This window comes from Mesoplodon densirostris, chromosome 3 (genome assembly GCF_025265405.1).
Source record: "Mesoplodon densirostris isolate mMesDen1 chromosome 3, mMesDen1 primary haplotype, whole genome shotgun sequence".
Taxonomy (NCBI): Eukaryota; Metazoa; Chordata; class Mammalia; order Artiodactyla; family Ziphiidae; genus Mesoplodon; species Mesoplodon densirostris.
The window spans coordinates 27,144,670-27,158,462 of NC_082663.1; the positions used below are offsets into that span (position 1 = coordinate 27,144,670).

The window sequence follows — 13,793 nt, forward strand, 5'->3', positions numbered from 1 at the left end:
AAGTCCAAGAGCTGGTGAACAAATGTGGAAAACAGGACTGGAGTCGGCGAGCCTGTAGGGCCAGAACTGCTAACTACTTGGGAGTTTAACACAAGTGTCAAAGAACTGACACATCCGAAGGGAGTGGGGCAGCAGTGAGGGCTTCTGAAGCTCCAGGGATGGCTCAGAGTCAGCTCTGCGACCCAGGAGGCTGGGCCTGGCCGACAGCAGGGGAAGGGCAAGCAGAGCAGGGCTACGGAGAGGGAGAGGGCCACGGGCAGGAAAGGGCAGAGGACGGAGGAACTTCCCAACCACCACAAGTCACAGGTCTCAATCTAGTAAACGCTAAACTGGCGAACGAGGAAAAAAATCCTACTCGTACACACCATCACAGCCAGGCCAGCGTGCTTATCCTCTCTGGGAGGAAAAGCGAAGCCTTCTCTCTTTCACGGTTTAACTGAACTCAGATCCCCTCCAGCCACAAAATAACAGAATCATCATTTTACATATCCCCACAAAAGCAAAGAGGCAGTGATATTTAATTTCAGGGATTAAAAAAACCTTTTCCCTTTACTTACCCTGTAGGGCTCCTACCCTATTTTATTTTTCATCACAGTATTTTATCCCCTCCTGAAATTCCAGATCTTTATTTGGTTATTGGTTTCCCACCCACCCACCAACCAATCGACCACCCACAGACACACACACACTGACTAAATGAAAGTAATTATTCCATGTTATATCAACCACACCAAATACAGTATTGTAAATTGTGCTTTAATTTCTGCAATCGGATATGATGCAGTGAAATACAAGTATAAACTCTCATTGTACATCCAGAAAATAAAAAGCACATTTATACAGATTTAGCCCAACAGCTTATTCCCTTTTTTTAAAAAAAGTTTTGAATGTAATTAAAGCTAATTTATCTTCAGTGTAAAAACTTGGAGGTATAAACAAACTCAAGAGATTACATACAGGAAGTTAATGTACATTTCCAAACGTGCACAGTGCAGCATTTCTGACGAAGTAAATGGTCTCATTTCAGCTTTTACTGTTAAGCATAATCCACATCTCAATCTTGAATAAAAATGTCACAATATATAAACCCACTGAGAATCCTGTACACAAATACAACTTTATAGAAATCTGATTTCAAATATAAATACATAAACTGTCATGACCTTACATGTTACAACAGCTTACTTTTCTATCGTAATTTTATAAACAAAAAAATCATAGAAAAATATTTCAATGCACATTCAACCACTATGACAGGGGCCATGACCTTGTGCCTTTAAACCACACCTTATGAGTGTAAAGCATCACACCAGGCATTTTTGGAATGAAAATTACAAAGATCTTAAGACTGAAGAGGCTACTGTATAAATATTCCCATTATAATATGGTAACAAAACTAGTCAGCTCTATAGTGTACCTGGGAGGCAGTGCGGCAGGGAAGGGAGGTTAGTGCTAGTTTAAGAAGGCCCACAGAACGTACAAGAAGGTAGCCAACGAACTAGGGTCATTTTAAAATCCCCACTGCAAGCCCAACACTGACCTTACTAGTGAGACTCTTAAGGCAACCAAGACTGGGCATGTGTTTGGCCCCAGATGCATGAATCCCACCCTCCCCTCAATCTCCACTGTCTTATAACACACCAACATGGCGTGGGGAGGACCGCAAAGCAATTTCTTGTGTGTACAAAAGACGATTCAGTGCAAACTGAGAAACTCCTCTTTGTCAATAGTTTCAAAATTTCTTATTGCCCTTGAGCAACTGAAAGTTTTTCTGAACAGGCAATATTCAAATTGGGATCTACACTGGAGAACGAATGGATATAAAAGGCAAACTTTCGATCGGAAACATTCTAATGTGAGATAATTTCTTTCCGCTTCCTTTTGTGGAATTGAACGGGGTTCCACGGAGAATGAAAAAACTGGTCCTTACAAAGTGTACTTTCCTGCATTTAAAAAATATATATCATTTAGACAGCAGATCCAGGAAGGTTACCAGGCACAGTCAAGTTTCTTCTATGGCTTTTTAAATCGCTGAGGTACTATGTGATCACCATCACTTCTGGTATTTCTGCTTGACCACTTCCCTATGAAAGCTACGTTCAGCAGTGATCCTACTCATCGGTCTATAAGGAAACAGAATCTGGGGAAACCGTCTTGAGGACGGCGGGCACAGACGCTTGAAGCCCCGGCGTGCTATCAGGAAAAGGCAAAGCAACTGCTTTCAAACACTGCGCGCCTCCAGAAAAATGGAAGCTCCTCTGGGCAAACCAAAGGGAGTCCTCCAGTTTGCCCAACAGGTTTAGCAGCAAGATCCTGGGACCACGTGCACCAAGGTGGGGAGCGTGCAGGGGCAGTGGCGAGTGGTACAGAGCAGGCGGGGGACCCGGGGCTGCCGGGCCCCGAGCCAGTCCCCTGTCCCACGTAAAGTGACACAGCCTGACCATGCTCGGTAATGTCAGGATGGTGACACGCGTGGCAAGAGGACGCAGAAAGGAAAGACGCTACGGTTTGGAAATGAAGGCCATACATCTAAAGACCTCTATCTGAATCTCTCAACTCGCCACACACACATCAGGTAAAGCTGGACTTGTTCCCAAGTGAGATGGGCTAGAGAGATGCTTACTACTCCCGACGACTGGATAAATCACGCTGGCACAGCAAAGATCTGAAGACAGTATGGAGTGCAAGCACGTCTTACCAAGGCCCTTTCTAAGTAGTAAACCAGCTACCGCAGGGTCTGTATGATACGAATGCAGAAGACACTGGCCACAGTCGTATTATGGGTCAAGCAGTAACTCCTTTCCACTAATAACAGTAGAGCTGTGGTTTTAATTGCATAGTCTTTCAGAACCATGGTGGGGGGGGTGGGAAATGAGGACCAGCTCTTTTCCTGAAGGCCCAGGCTTCCTCCCAGCAGTCAGCTCCAGCGTGACGGCCCGAAGCAGACAGCAGACGTGTCTGGCTCCTGCCTCAGCCTGTGACACTCCTCTCTCAGCGCCACGGAGCAGACCAGTCACACATCCCCTAGATCCACAAACTCATCTTCTCGCTTGGCCAAGTCTTCTTCATCTCCCAGAGCTTTCCACCCGCTGGTGGGCAGGACTGGCTTGGAGGAATGGCGCTGCAGCAGCGCAAAAGGGAACAAGGAGGACAGGCGGGCCGAGGTCCTCAGCAGCGAGGCGGCCTCTGCCTGGAGGGCCTCCTGGCTGTGGTGTCTCTCCTCAATTTTCTCCTGTAGGCGCTGGACTTCCTCCATCATCTCCAAGAGTTTGCTCAGGGTGGCCACTCTGCCACCACCCAGGATTTGGGCCTCCGGAATCCACCGCAGGTAGCGCTGGGCCCACACTTTGATCTCCGGCCCCTCGATGTGCGGCAACAGCAGCCCGTGGTAGTTCGGGGGCTTGCTGCGCCAGCTGTCGTAGAACTCCCGGAAGTTGTCCTGCAGCTCCTCAGAGGAATTGATCAGTTTGCTAATTCTCTTGCCCAGAAGGTTTTTAATTAAATGATCTGTTTCTTCCCTGAAAAATCCTCTTTTGGGAGATGATTTAGATTGGGTGAGTGGCAAAGAAAGTTGTCGTTGATGCTTTGAGAGAAAGAAAACACAAATAAAAATCTCTGGTTAGCCGGACAGCACGGTGACAGCTGTTCCCATCAAGGCAGAATCCTGCTTTAACAGAAGTCATGAGACATCAGAACTGCCCCGTGAACGTAAGTTCACTGCAACGCTATCACACGCAGAGAGAAAGTAGCGGTGGGCGGGCAGGGGATTCTTGTTTATGCCACAATGCACGTGGCGGATGCACACTGGCTGTATAAACAAATGGGTGAAACCAGGTGCGGGGCGTTAAGTACTTGTGAAGGACAAGCTTACGTTGAGATAGGGTGACGATGATTTAGGGGAGTTTGGGGATGAGGCCTATTCATTTTTGAAAGGAGCAAAATGTTTCTTCTTTGAGAACTTTAGGGTGTTCGCTTTCACAATATTCTGAACACCTGTGAGGAAGTGGTGCCGACCACCTGAAGAGCCTGTCACTCCAATGGAATAATTTGTAGGCTTAACTTGTAGGCTACTGGGCATCCAGTGGGAGGTCAAGCCTAAGTCAAAAAGATTCTGGACAAAGAGACAGACGGGAGCAAGAGAAACTTGAGGACTGGCTAAGCGGGCTGGATGTTCTTGTCTGATGAGCTGCACGGAGTAGAAAATGTGAGAGCATTTATACTTTTGCCCTCCTCGGTAATTCTCCCTGCAGTCAAAGCAAGGGGCCGTGTTTGGGGATGCACTGCGAAAGGGTTGTGAAGGTGGTAAAGACGGTTACAAGGGATCCCTGGTGCCCAAAGGAGAAGGTAAAACTCTGAGGAGAAGCTGTTTCTCTCCAGCTCTTTTGCTCCTGAGGCGTCCATTTGAGATCAGAATAGATAACAGTTCTATGCTGGGGCTGGCCTCCTAACTCTCCAACACGTTCCTGCCAGTCGTTCTTCCTTATAAAAAACATTTCCTTATTATGGAATGTAGAACAACAATAAAAATACAAAGTAGAGAGCAAAACCATTCACAATACCCCAAGTCAGAGATGACCAGGATTTTTGACTTTCCATCTGGGGGCAGGAGAGCCAAAGGCCAGGAGTCGGGGGCCGGTCTCTTCTCCCCAGCGATCCAGGTGAGTCAGGCATCAGGGGAAGCAGGTGGAACCTAACAGCCACAGAGTGTTCACTGCCTGCCGGGTTCTATGCTCAGCGCTTAACGTGCAACCACTTACCCAGTTCTCAAAGTCACTATTACTGCCCCATTTTACAGATGAGAAAACTAAGGCACAGAGGTTAAGTAACTGCAAAGGCCCCAGCTACCAAGTGCCAGACGTGGTTTCACGACCACAGTCTGGCTCCAGAGCCCGGACTCTTAACAGAGCTCTCCTTGTCTTGCAAGCCCCTCTCTGAAGCCCTAAGTGAATGGAGCGTTCCAGACGGGCCAGGTGTGAGCAGCACTGTGCCCCCGGAGCCTGGTCAAGGCCTAGGACTGAGGCTGGGACCCCACACCTGAGTGGACCCCATGGTCACGAGTGGTAATTCCCAGGGCAGTGCATCGTGCTGGTCGGCCACGGCTCTTTGGTCTCTACAGAACTACTCCAAGGCCACCTGTCCACTCAACAAGAGGCCCCAAGCCTGACGGCCAGATGCCTCACCAAACGGCTTCACAGGTCCTCGTTGGCCCAGCGCCAGCTCTGCATTAGCTAGTACAAGCTGAGATGCCCCAACCCTGCAGCTGAAGCCTCTCCCACTGGCCAGCTCCTGGAACCTAGGCCCTCCGCTCCCGTCTACAAGGAGAAGGGACACTTAGAACAACGGGGCCTGGGCGGAGAAATGGACTCTAGTCTTACCGGGTGGAGCTTTTATTTCCTCCCTTCCGTCTCCGAGGGCCCTTACCCCTCCGGCCTGGGGCAGCTCTGCAATCCTGACCGGGCGGGAAGTGTGTGTGCAGCCACCAGGGGGCACAGCACGCTGACAAAAACTGACCTCCGGCCAAACTGTTCTGGAGCGCAGGGCAGTTCTGGCCCGACAGACAGGAAGGAGGCTGAGCCAGGAGGGCAAACACCCAGCCTGGGCCTGAGGACCCTTGAAGGGCGAAGCATCAGCTCCAAGTTATCCAGCAGCTGTGCCTTCTGCGAGCGCTGGCTTTGGCTCACCTGGGTCCCCAAGCCCCTTTAGAACGGAGCCACCTCCCACAGCAGGACGGGCTGGGCTCCCAGGAGCCCCGTGGCATGGCGGGATCACAAGGATGGCGGTGGAGAAGGCAGTGACGCGCACCGACTTGTGACTGGCCACCCCGCTCTCCCTTTCATGGGCTCGGGGGGGGGGGCTGGCAGGGGGTCCAGGTCAGGAGACTGAACGGGAAATGCCATGTAAATCACGCATCACCCAGGGAACGTCAGGGTTAATAACTAGTCAGGTCAGGAACAAATATCTGAAGGGAGGCCCAAATAATTTGATGCCTGTCGTTTTCAGCCCAGGTCTGCAAACAACAGCCCGCGGGCCCAATCTGGCCTGGTGCCTGCTTTTGTAAATACTGGAACACAGCCAGGCCTGTCTGCTTACGGGGCGTCTGTGGCTGTTTTCGAGCTCCAACAGCATGCGGGGAGTTGTGCCAGAGACTTTGTGGCCCCTGACAGAACACGTTAGTCGCAAACACCATTGTTAGCGTGAAGAGAGGCCTGGCTATTGAAGATGTGAACTGGTACAGACGGCGCAGAGCCCACCCCGTGATCGCCGTCCCCCCTACTCTACCAACCGCACGCGGGCAGGGGCGAGACGCTCGATTCCACGCAGCAGCCCCGGCGACACTCAGCTAATGGCCACGTCTCATCAGGACAGACGCCGGCCTGCTGAAGGCAAAGGATTCTCAGGGGCCCTGACAATCTGCCCGTCACGATCTCGACTCTGCAGACTGTGTCCGTGTAACTCTCATCCTTACAGACATGGGGATCTCTGCGCAGACGAAGGGGGTTAGACATGTGCACATCTTACTTTGAAATGCGTTCCTTTCCGATGGCCTTTGTCCAGTTTTGGCTTTTCCACGTAAAGAGGGTTTTTGAGCAACGTCTGGGCTTTGGGTTCAAACTGCACAGACCAATCCCACACGGTGAGGAGATTCAAAGGCTTGCTTTGTGCACCCTGGCTTTCCCTGCCCTGCCAAAACAAGCACAGGTCACGGCGCTTCCAGCGGGGCTGAGGAAAGCAAACACAGCGCTGGGAGACGGGCCCCAGGAAGGCGTGCCCCGCCTGCCCTGAGAGCCGGCCTTCCCATGGCTGCTCACCGCACTGACGGCTTTGCGTGGGGAGGGGCAGGACGCGCCGCTTCCAGCGGGCCGCGTGCCAGCCGCGGTCCCCCAGGACAGCACCCTTGTGAAGTCACTCCTATTTTTCCAATTCACCTTTGGGGAAACTGAGGCTCAGAAAATGGAAGTGACCGCCTGAGGTCACGAAGCTGGTGAGCAGCGAGGCTGTGTGAGTGGAGCCTGGGGTTCTGTTTCCCACTCCCTGTGGGATATGGTAAAATCCCACTGGAGGGCCAGCTCCAGCAAACCCCGAGGCCCCCAGAGGGCTGGTCAGAGCAGCGATGGTGCAGACTTAAGGGCCTGGGAGCGCGGCCTCAAGGGAGACTGAAGACGTTTAAGACGGAAAGTGAAAGCCTAGCTTCCCTGCTCCGCCACCGCTCCCCTCAGAGGCACTCCAGGCGTCGGGCAAGTGGAAGAGAAGGCATCTGACCTGTTCACAAAGGCAACTTTTCATCTGCTTCATTCCTGGCTCTGACACTTGCTCCCGGCTCCAGTATTTACCATGTGACCCGGGGCGAGTTACTCACTGCCTCAGTGCCTCAGCTCCTCAGAGGGATCATAATAATTCAGACCCACAGGGTGCTGGAGGATTAAGTATCAATACCCGGAAAGCACTCAGGACAGGGCCCAGCATGTAATCAGTGTCACAAAATTATCATTTTTATCATCAATCTTCTCGCACCCTACTTGTGAGACATGGCTTCTTCAATACACAGGTTCCTAAGAGGGACTCTTACCATGTTGGTATCTTTTTGATGAGGCGAGTTGAAGAAGAAGGTGCTGAAGATAGGTATGTACAGGCTATCTGACAAAACGGTCAGGTACGTCTCCGTGAACTCAAACGCCGGGGGATGCTGGTGCACCAGCTGCCAGACACAGTCTAAGAAGAGCAGGAACACGGGAACCTACGTGAAAACGAGATACACGTGACTGAGGGGCGCCAGCGGTCCTGGGTTCGGGGCAGCCACCTCGACAGCTGGGCAATAACCTCTCCCGGGCACTATATTCTCTGGGAAACGCATTCCGGGCGATTCACATTCTCAACTCCATCCCATTCCCGGCGATAAATCTAGTCAACTGAAACCACACACCCATGGATTAACATCAGGACTTGGCAGGACCTCTCTGCGTGAAAGACATTCCTGAGATGATGTAAAAATCTCCTTGTCAATCAGCACTGACAGATGAGCACTTGCAACTGATCCTGGTAACAGGGAACACTAGCTCTGAACCTCAACAAATGAAATGCTGTTCCCCACAGAAGAATTCCACTCTTCTCATTAGTAGCACTGTATTACCAAGAAATACTACTCAATTACTTCAAATATCGTGGATACTCCCTTCTCCACACCCCTGACAATGAGGACCCAGAAGAGAAAGAGGATGGGAGAGAAGGCAGCAGCAGCAAAAATGAGTTTCTAACATTTTTCACAAATGCACGTTTTTTAACCGATGGCCTCTTTTATTAGCTTCAGAGGCAAGCCCTCTAATAGCAGAGCTGAGAGTTTTCGAGGGTGCCTTGTCATCCCCAAGTGCTCCTCCTCCAATCACCAGTGACCCTGTCAGGGGGACAAGACAGGCCACGTCACGGTCTCTCCCTTCCCGAGTTTGGCCAAGGTCCCACACGCAGCTCCTGAGAGGCGGGAGCTGGGAAGCCAGCTCTTGAATCAAAGTTCAGTGCTGCGTCAATTACATCACAAAGCAGACCATCCAGTTTTCTATCAAAACTCCAGTATGTTAGTGTTGAGATGAAAACAAAGGTCTACATGGGCAACTTTATTTCACACCTCATTTTATGTTCAAGAGTGTACTTAAATAGAGCGTAAAATGTCTGGACCTCATTGTACAGTCAGGGAAATGGGCTCACAGAGTACGGGTGACTCCTCCCAGCATTGGGTAAACAGACCTGATCTGCTCTCGGGCTCTTGCCTCACTAGACACGGTGCCTGTCAGTCCCCCTTTTCTCAAGATATACAAACTATACGAGATATACAAAAGCACACTGGGGGCTTCCCTGGTGGCGCAGTGGTTGAGAGTCTGCCTGCCGATGCAGGGGACGCGGGTTCGTGCCCCGGTCCGGGAAGATCCCACATGCTGCGGAGCGGCTGGGCCCGTGAGCCATGGCCGCTGAGCCTACGCGTCCGGAGCCTGCGCTCCACAACGGGAGAGGCCACAACAGTGAGAGGCCTGCGTACCGCCAAAAAAAAAAAAAAAAAAAAAAAAAGCACACTCTTCCCCACACAGTATCAGCTCTTTCTGTCCGTCATGTTATTTGAGTCCCATTAACCTTTCAAATTAGTATCTCAGAAACGCAAGGTCCCTTTCAAGACTGAAAGATGGTGATGTCCATTCAGCCCAATGGGACATGGATGAGTACAGAACAGGCCTGAAAGAAACTGCAGGCCTAGTGAGAGGGGGCTGGGTCTCCCAGGACACACCAAGCCCTTATGGGCAAGAGCCACGTCTCTGTTTCCACAGCCGCTGTGTCAAGCTGTCCAGCACCGCAGACAGACGTGCTTATTATCTGGGGTAAGAAAAACCACCAGTCGCCCTGCTAGCATACGTTAGCTCTGCAGGTGATCTAATTAAAGTTCACCTGTTTTCATTTTTCTTTCCACAGTCGTTAATAATGCAGCCAAAGGAGTTTGCACCGCTGTAACCTAGACAAGTACACCCCAACCTGGGGGGCTCATTTTCACTAACTGAACTGTAACGCTAACTCTCCAGTGCTTGAATTCAGAGGCCCAGACCTGCAGCTACTATGGTGTACCATGCTACACCAGCATACCTGGTACTGGATAGCATTCACATAACCCTGCGCTTTATTTTGAAAGGGTTTATTGCAAGGAAAATTTACTTTGTGTTATTATGCATTTTCTGTAGGAAACTTGTACCCTAAATGTTCATTTTTTTTGCAAAGACTAAATTATCAGAAACTGTGGGAATCTCTCTCACTGAGTTCATTTTTATTTGTTTTATAAATCAGTATTACTTCCACCATGAAATCTAATAGCCCCCTGGGGTACACAATTTAGAAGAGAAGACTCTGAACACACCTGTTAGTAAACACCCCTTTCCCCTGGGAAGAGTTTCAATAGTGTTTCAAGCACTGAAAGGCATCCAGCAGTGCACTGACCTCAGCCTTCCTGACCAGCCCCTAAGAGGTGTGCACTTTGCAGGCAGGAGCCCTCGGTCGGAAGACGGATGAATGAAGAGACGGGGCTCTGCTTCCCCGTGGCTGCCGGGTCTGTGATGGGGACACTCACCTCCTCCTTGTCACTCTGACGTAGATGGTTGCAGCGGTCCAGGAAGCAGTGCCCGCCCACGATCCACTCCTTCTGGACAAGGCTCTGGAAACCGAACCTGGTTCGACAGTGGGGGTCCATCATCACTTGCACCAGAGAGGAAACGAGGCAGCAAAGGTCGGAAGCGTTCTCCTCTGGGGCGGGGGGATGCCCGGCAGCAGCGCGGAGAGGAAGGAGGGCACCAAGTGTTAAAGAGCCCAGAGGGCCCGCACAGGCACAGGAAACAGCAGGGGCCTCAACACCAGCGCCTACCACGGACGGTCAAGCTCTAATTCTCGGAAGGCCGGGGCCAGTGGGGAAAGAAAGGTAATGTTTTCAGATTGAGAGACAAATAGCTTCTAGCCTGGCTGGCACCGGTTCCAGCACACACTGGCACTAAAGACGGATTTGTTACCGATGAATAAATGCAGCAATGGCAAACCCACCGTCAGAACGCGGGGTCCAAATGTGCTACACGAGGAGGGCACAATCATATACATCATGGCACTTGCTGGGCTCCACAGACCAAGTTCAAAACCCTTCCAGCTGGTGTGTCAGGGTCTCCATCACTGAACTCATTGTTCCAAGGCAAAACTGCTTCTCAGCCGCCTTTCCTCCACTACCTCTGCTTCGGAGAAAGGGCAGCATTCCTGGATTGCACCAAAATGCTCTGATTCTCAGCTCTACGGCTCTTTGCATTTCTGTCTGGGAGCACAGAGGGGCCTGCTTCTTTCTGCCTAGCCTAGAGGAAAAGCCCTCCACGGTAAGTATAAGCCACGTGCCCAACCCTGGAGTGCACGGTACAAAACCCACACGATGAAAATTCTGCTCACATCCTCGTTCACCATAAATGACTCATAGCAAATAAAAACATACATCTACATCCATGCATTTGTCTTAAGAGTTTAAAGGTCCTAAAAGTCAAGGTCTACATCCCTGTGGTTTCTACTGTACACAAAGAAGTGTGACTCAAGGTGCTATTTTAAAATGTCCACGAGGACAATGGTGCTGGTAGTAGTGGGTTTATAGAAACTTCAGAACGAATTCTACGTAGGGAGGTGTTTGCACTGTTAAACTCTCCTCCTGACCCCGGGGTCACGAAGCACTACAGAGCCACGCGTACACTGTGCTCCTACTTCTTCTCCAGGAAACAAGCCTGAACAATGGGAACACATGGGTTCAGAAGAAACAGATGTTTATATTTGTCTTTCTTGTGCTATCACCTTTCAAAACAAGTTTCATTTTTTAAGAGAATCTTCCTTCTTGCGTATGAAGGGTGATAACAGTACACATGCGAGTTCTAGGAAGAGCAGCTAGAGAATGAGATTTCAGAGGTGCGACTCAGCGGTCCTTCGGGGAGTGAGGGACAGCTCAGCCTCACCTGCTAAAAATTCCCATTTCATTTTACGCAACTCTGGGATTGGTGCAGTCGGGCCCGGGGTACTTGCACCTCTCAGCCTCCCAATCTTTATCCCTCCTTTTCACCAGTTACTTAGTACTCTATTCGGCCGTTGTTAATTAGATCTTTTTCAAGAACACCCTTAGGCCTGCTCTCTCAAACTCAGTAAGTTGTAAACTTCTAGAAGGCAGAGGCATAGAGCTCTGTACATGGGAGGTGCTCAGTGCACGTATTAAAATTTAAGTCAGAAGGTCCAGAAGTCACAGGTAGACACATTTCCAGTCTGCTCACAGAAGCTAAATTCTAGCAGTCATGGAGAGTGTCAGAAAAATGATAAAAGCCTGAGGGTATGAAAGCATGAGACAGTCTACTTAATGTAAAGCATGGGGCTATAAGAAACTTTACATAGTCAAAACAGCAGATAATATTTTAGCTCAGATCTAACCAATTCCACCAACAATCTTTGTTGCATGAGGTTTACACTTCTTTTACACATTCTGGGTGTGTATATCCTGTGCACATGTACAGGAAGTTAAGTCCACAGAAGAAAAGGGAATCGTGGTCCACAAAGTTTCTGTGGCAACTGCACGAAGTTGTCAGACACAAAGATGTAAAAATAACAATTAAACCATCCATGGGTCTCTTCATACAAAAAAGATCATCCAAAGATTTTAACTCTGAGTTAATATAAAACAAAACCTCAAAACATGAGGAAATGTGAGCTTTGGTAAAGATACCAAACAATTCCTTCTTGGGTTGCGAATAGGTCTGCCGAGTTCCAAGTGAAAGAATTTATTTTTAAACTATAACAATGAAATCCAGAGCAGAGCATTCCAAGGTCAGGGTAAAAAGAATGGGAAGGATTTCTACACCAGCTCGCTCCTTCTACAAGACGATTCCACTTACATAAATCTCTATATACAGAAACAGAATCCCAAGTAAAGGAAAAAGGAAACCACCCTTTGTGCTTTAAATATATTACCTAGAAGAAGAACGTTCATGTTTTGGGCTTCTAGACATTCTATAATCTCTATTGCTTTTTTCAGGCAGCGTCTACATAGGAGAGAGGCAAGAAAAACAGATATTAGTTCTTGAGCTTAGTATCACGAACAATGAGAAATTTAGAGGCAGTCTGACATGACCTTCAGTTTTCGATCTCATTTACTGTTTCATGCTGAAGATCTGCAAAAAAGAAATTATTGTTCATGCTATTCAGATACTGCAAGACACTCATCTGCTTATTAGAAACTTAAAATTTTCCAAAGGGATTTCCAAAATTGATGTAAAAATGCTGCTACGTGATTCCTGAACTAGAAATACTTATTGCAAATTCGTATCTGAGTGTGTTGGTGAGTCCCAGTAAGACCCAGAAACGCCCACATCTGGAGGCTGTGCTGCAGGTCCATTTTGTTAACTCAAGGTCATGGGCTAAATGTGTTGGTGTGGCTGGAAAGGCCCAGTGTGCCCTGAAATCCCGTCTCTCTCGACGCAGCTCCCTTTGAAACTGTTGCCGCTGCCAGCAGCTCTGCCTTCTGCACTGGTAACCCTGCAGCAGTGGCGCCTCCCTGGGCCCTTCACCCGCTTAGGGACACTCACCTTCTCTACCCACCGCATGGAAGGAAAGGTCCTTTTATTTTATAACATTCATCACAATACTTGCAATTATATATTCAAATTAAGGGACATGCAGCAGGCTCCTCAAAAACTATTTGTTAAAAAGTTTTTGGAGGCCTGAGGCTCCTTTGCACAAACTCCCAGGCAGATGTGAGAGAGGATGCCGAGCAAGGTGGATGGGAGGAGTCTTCTCTTCAGAGCTGTTCTCTCCCCTGCTCTCACCCCGTCATCATTTCTGTTTTGTGCCTCCCTTTGCCCTCTCCTCTACTTAAGGGCAACAGACAGAAGCTATTCAAAATAGGAAGTAGGAAAGGGAATACAATTCTGTTCTCTCAGAATCTCTACTTAACTCCAAAATGAAAAATAACTGATTGGCATTAATGATAGTAAAAAAAAAAAAATTTTAACAGGTAAGAGACATATAAGGTACAGAATTCTTCTAAAAAGGTATTCAGTAAAAACTCAGCATCCGGGGAACTCCCTGGAGGTCTAGTGGTTAGGACTCCGCACTTTCACTGCGAGGGTGCAGGTTCCATCCCTGGTCGCGGCCAAAAACAAAAACAAACCCAGAAAACTCAGCATCCCTCCCCTTCTCAATCCCCAGACTCCTCCCTGGGGGTGAGCGCTGCTGCTCAATTAGAATGCTGGGTTGCCACGCCCCCTTTT

At 49.2% G+C, this 13,793-nt stretch overlaps 1 protein-coding gene across 1 annotated transcript in view; it reads right to left on the minus strand.

Moving 5' to 3' along the window:
* Positions 1 to 758: 758 nt before the first annotated feature.
* Positions 759 to 13,793, minus strand: part of MTMR12 (myotubularin related protein 12) — a 68,507-nt gene continuing 55,472 nt past the window's right edge. The window contains exons 12-16 of the mRNA XM_060092762.1: positions 12,496 to 12,566; positions 10,097 to 10,269; positions 7,568 to 7,735; positions 6,520 to 6,681; positions 759 to 3,583 (exon numbers count right to left, since the gene is read on the minus strand). Of these exons, the coding sequence (XP_059948745.1) occupies positions 3,014 to 3,583; positions 6,520 to 6,681; positions 7,568 to 7,735; positions 10,097 to 10,269; positions 12,496 to 12,566 (1,144 nt within the window). The 3' untranslated portion in view covers positions 759 to 3,013. The remainder of the gene's footprint in view (positions 3,584 to 6,519; positions 6,682 to 7,567; positions 7,736 to 10,096; positions 10,270 to 12,495; positions 12,567 to 13,793) is intronic.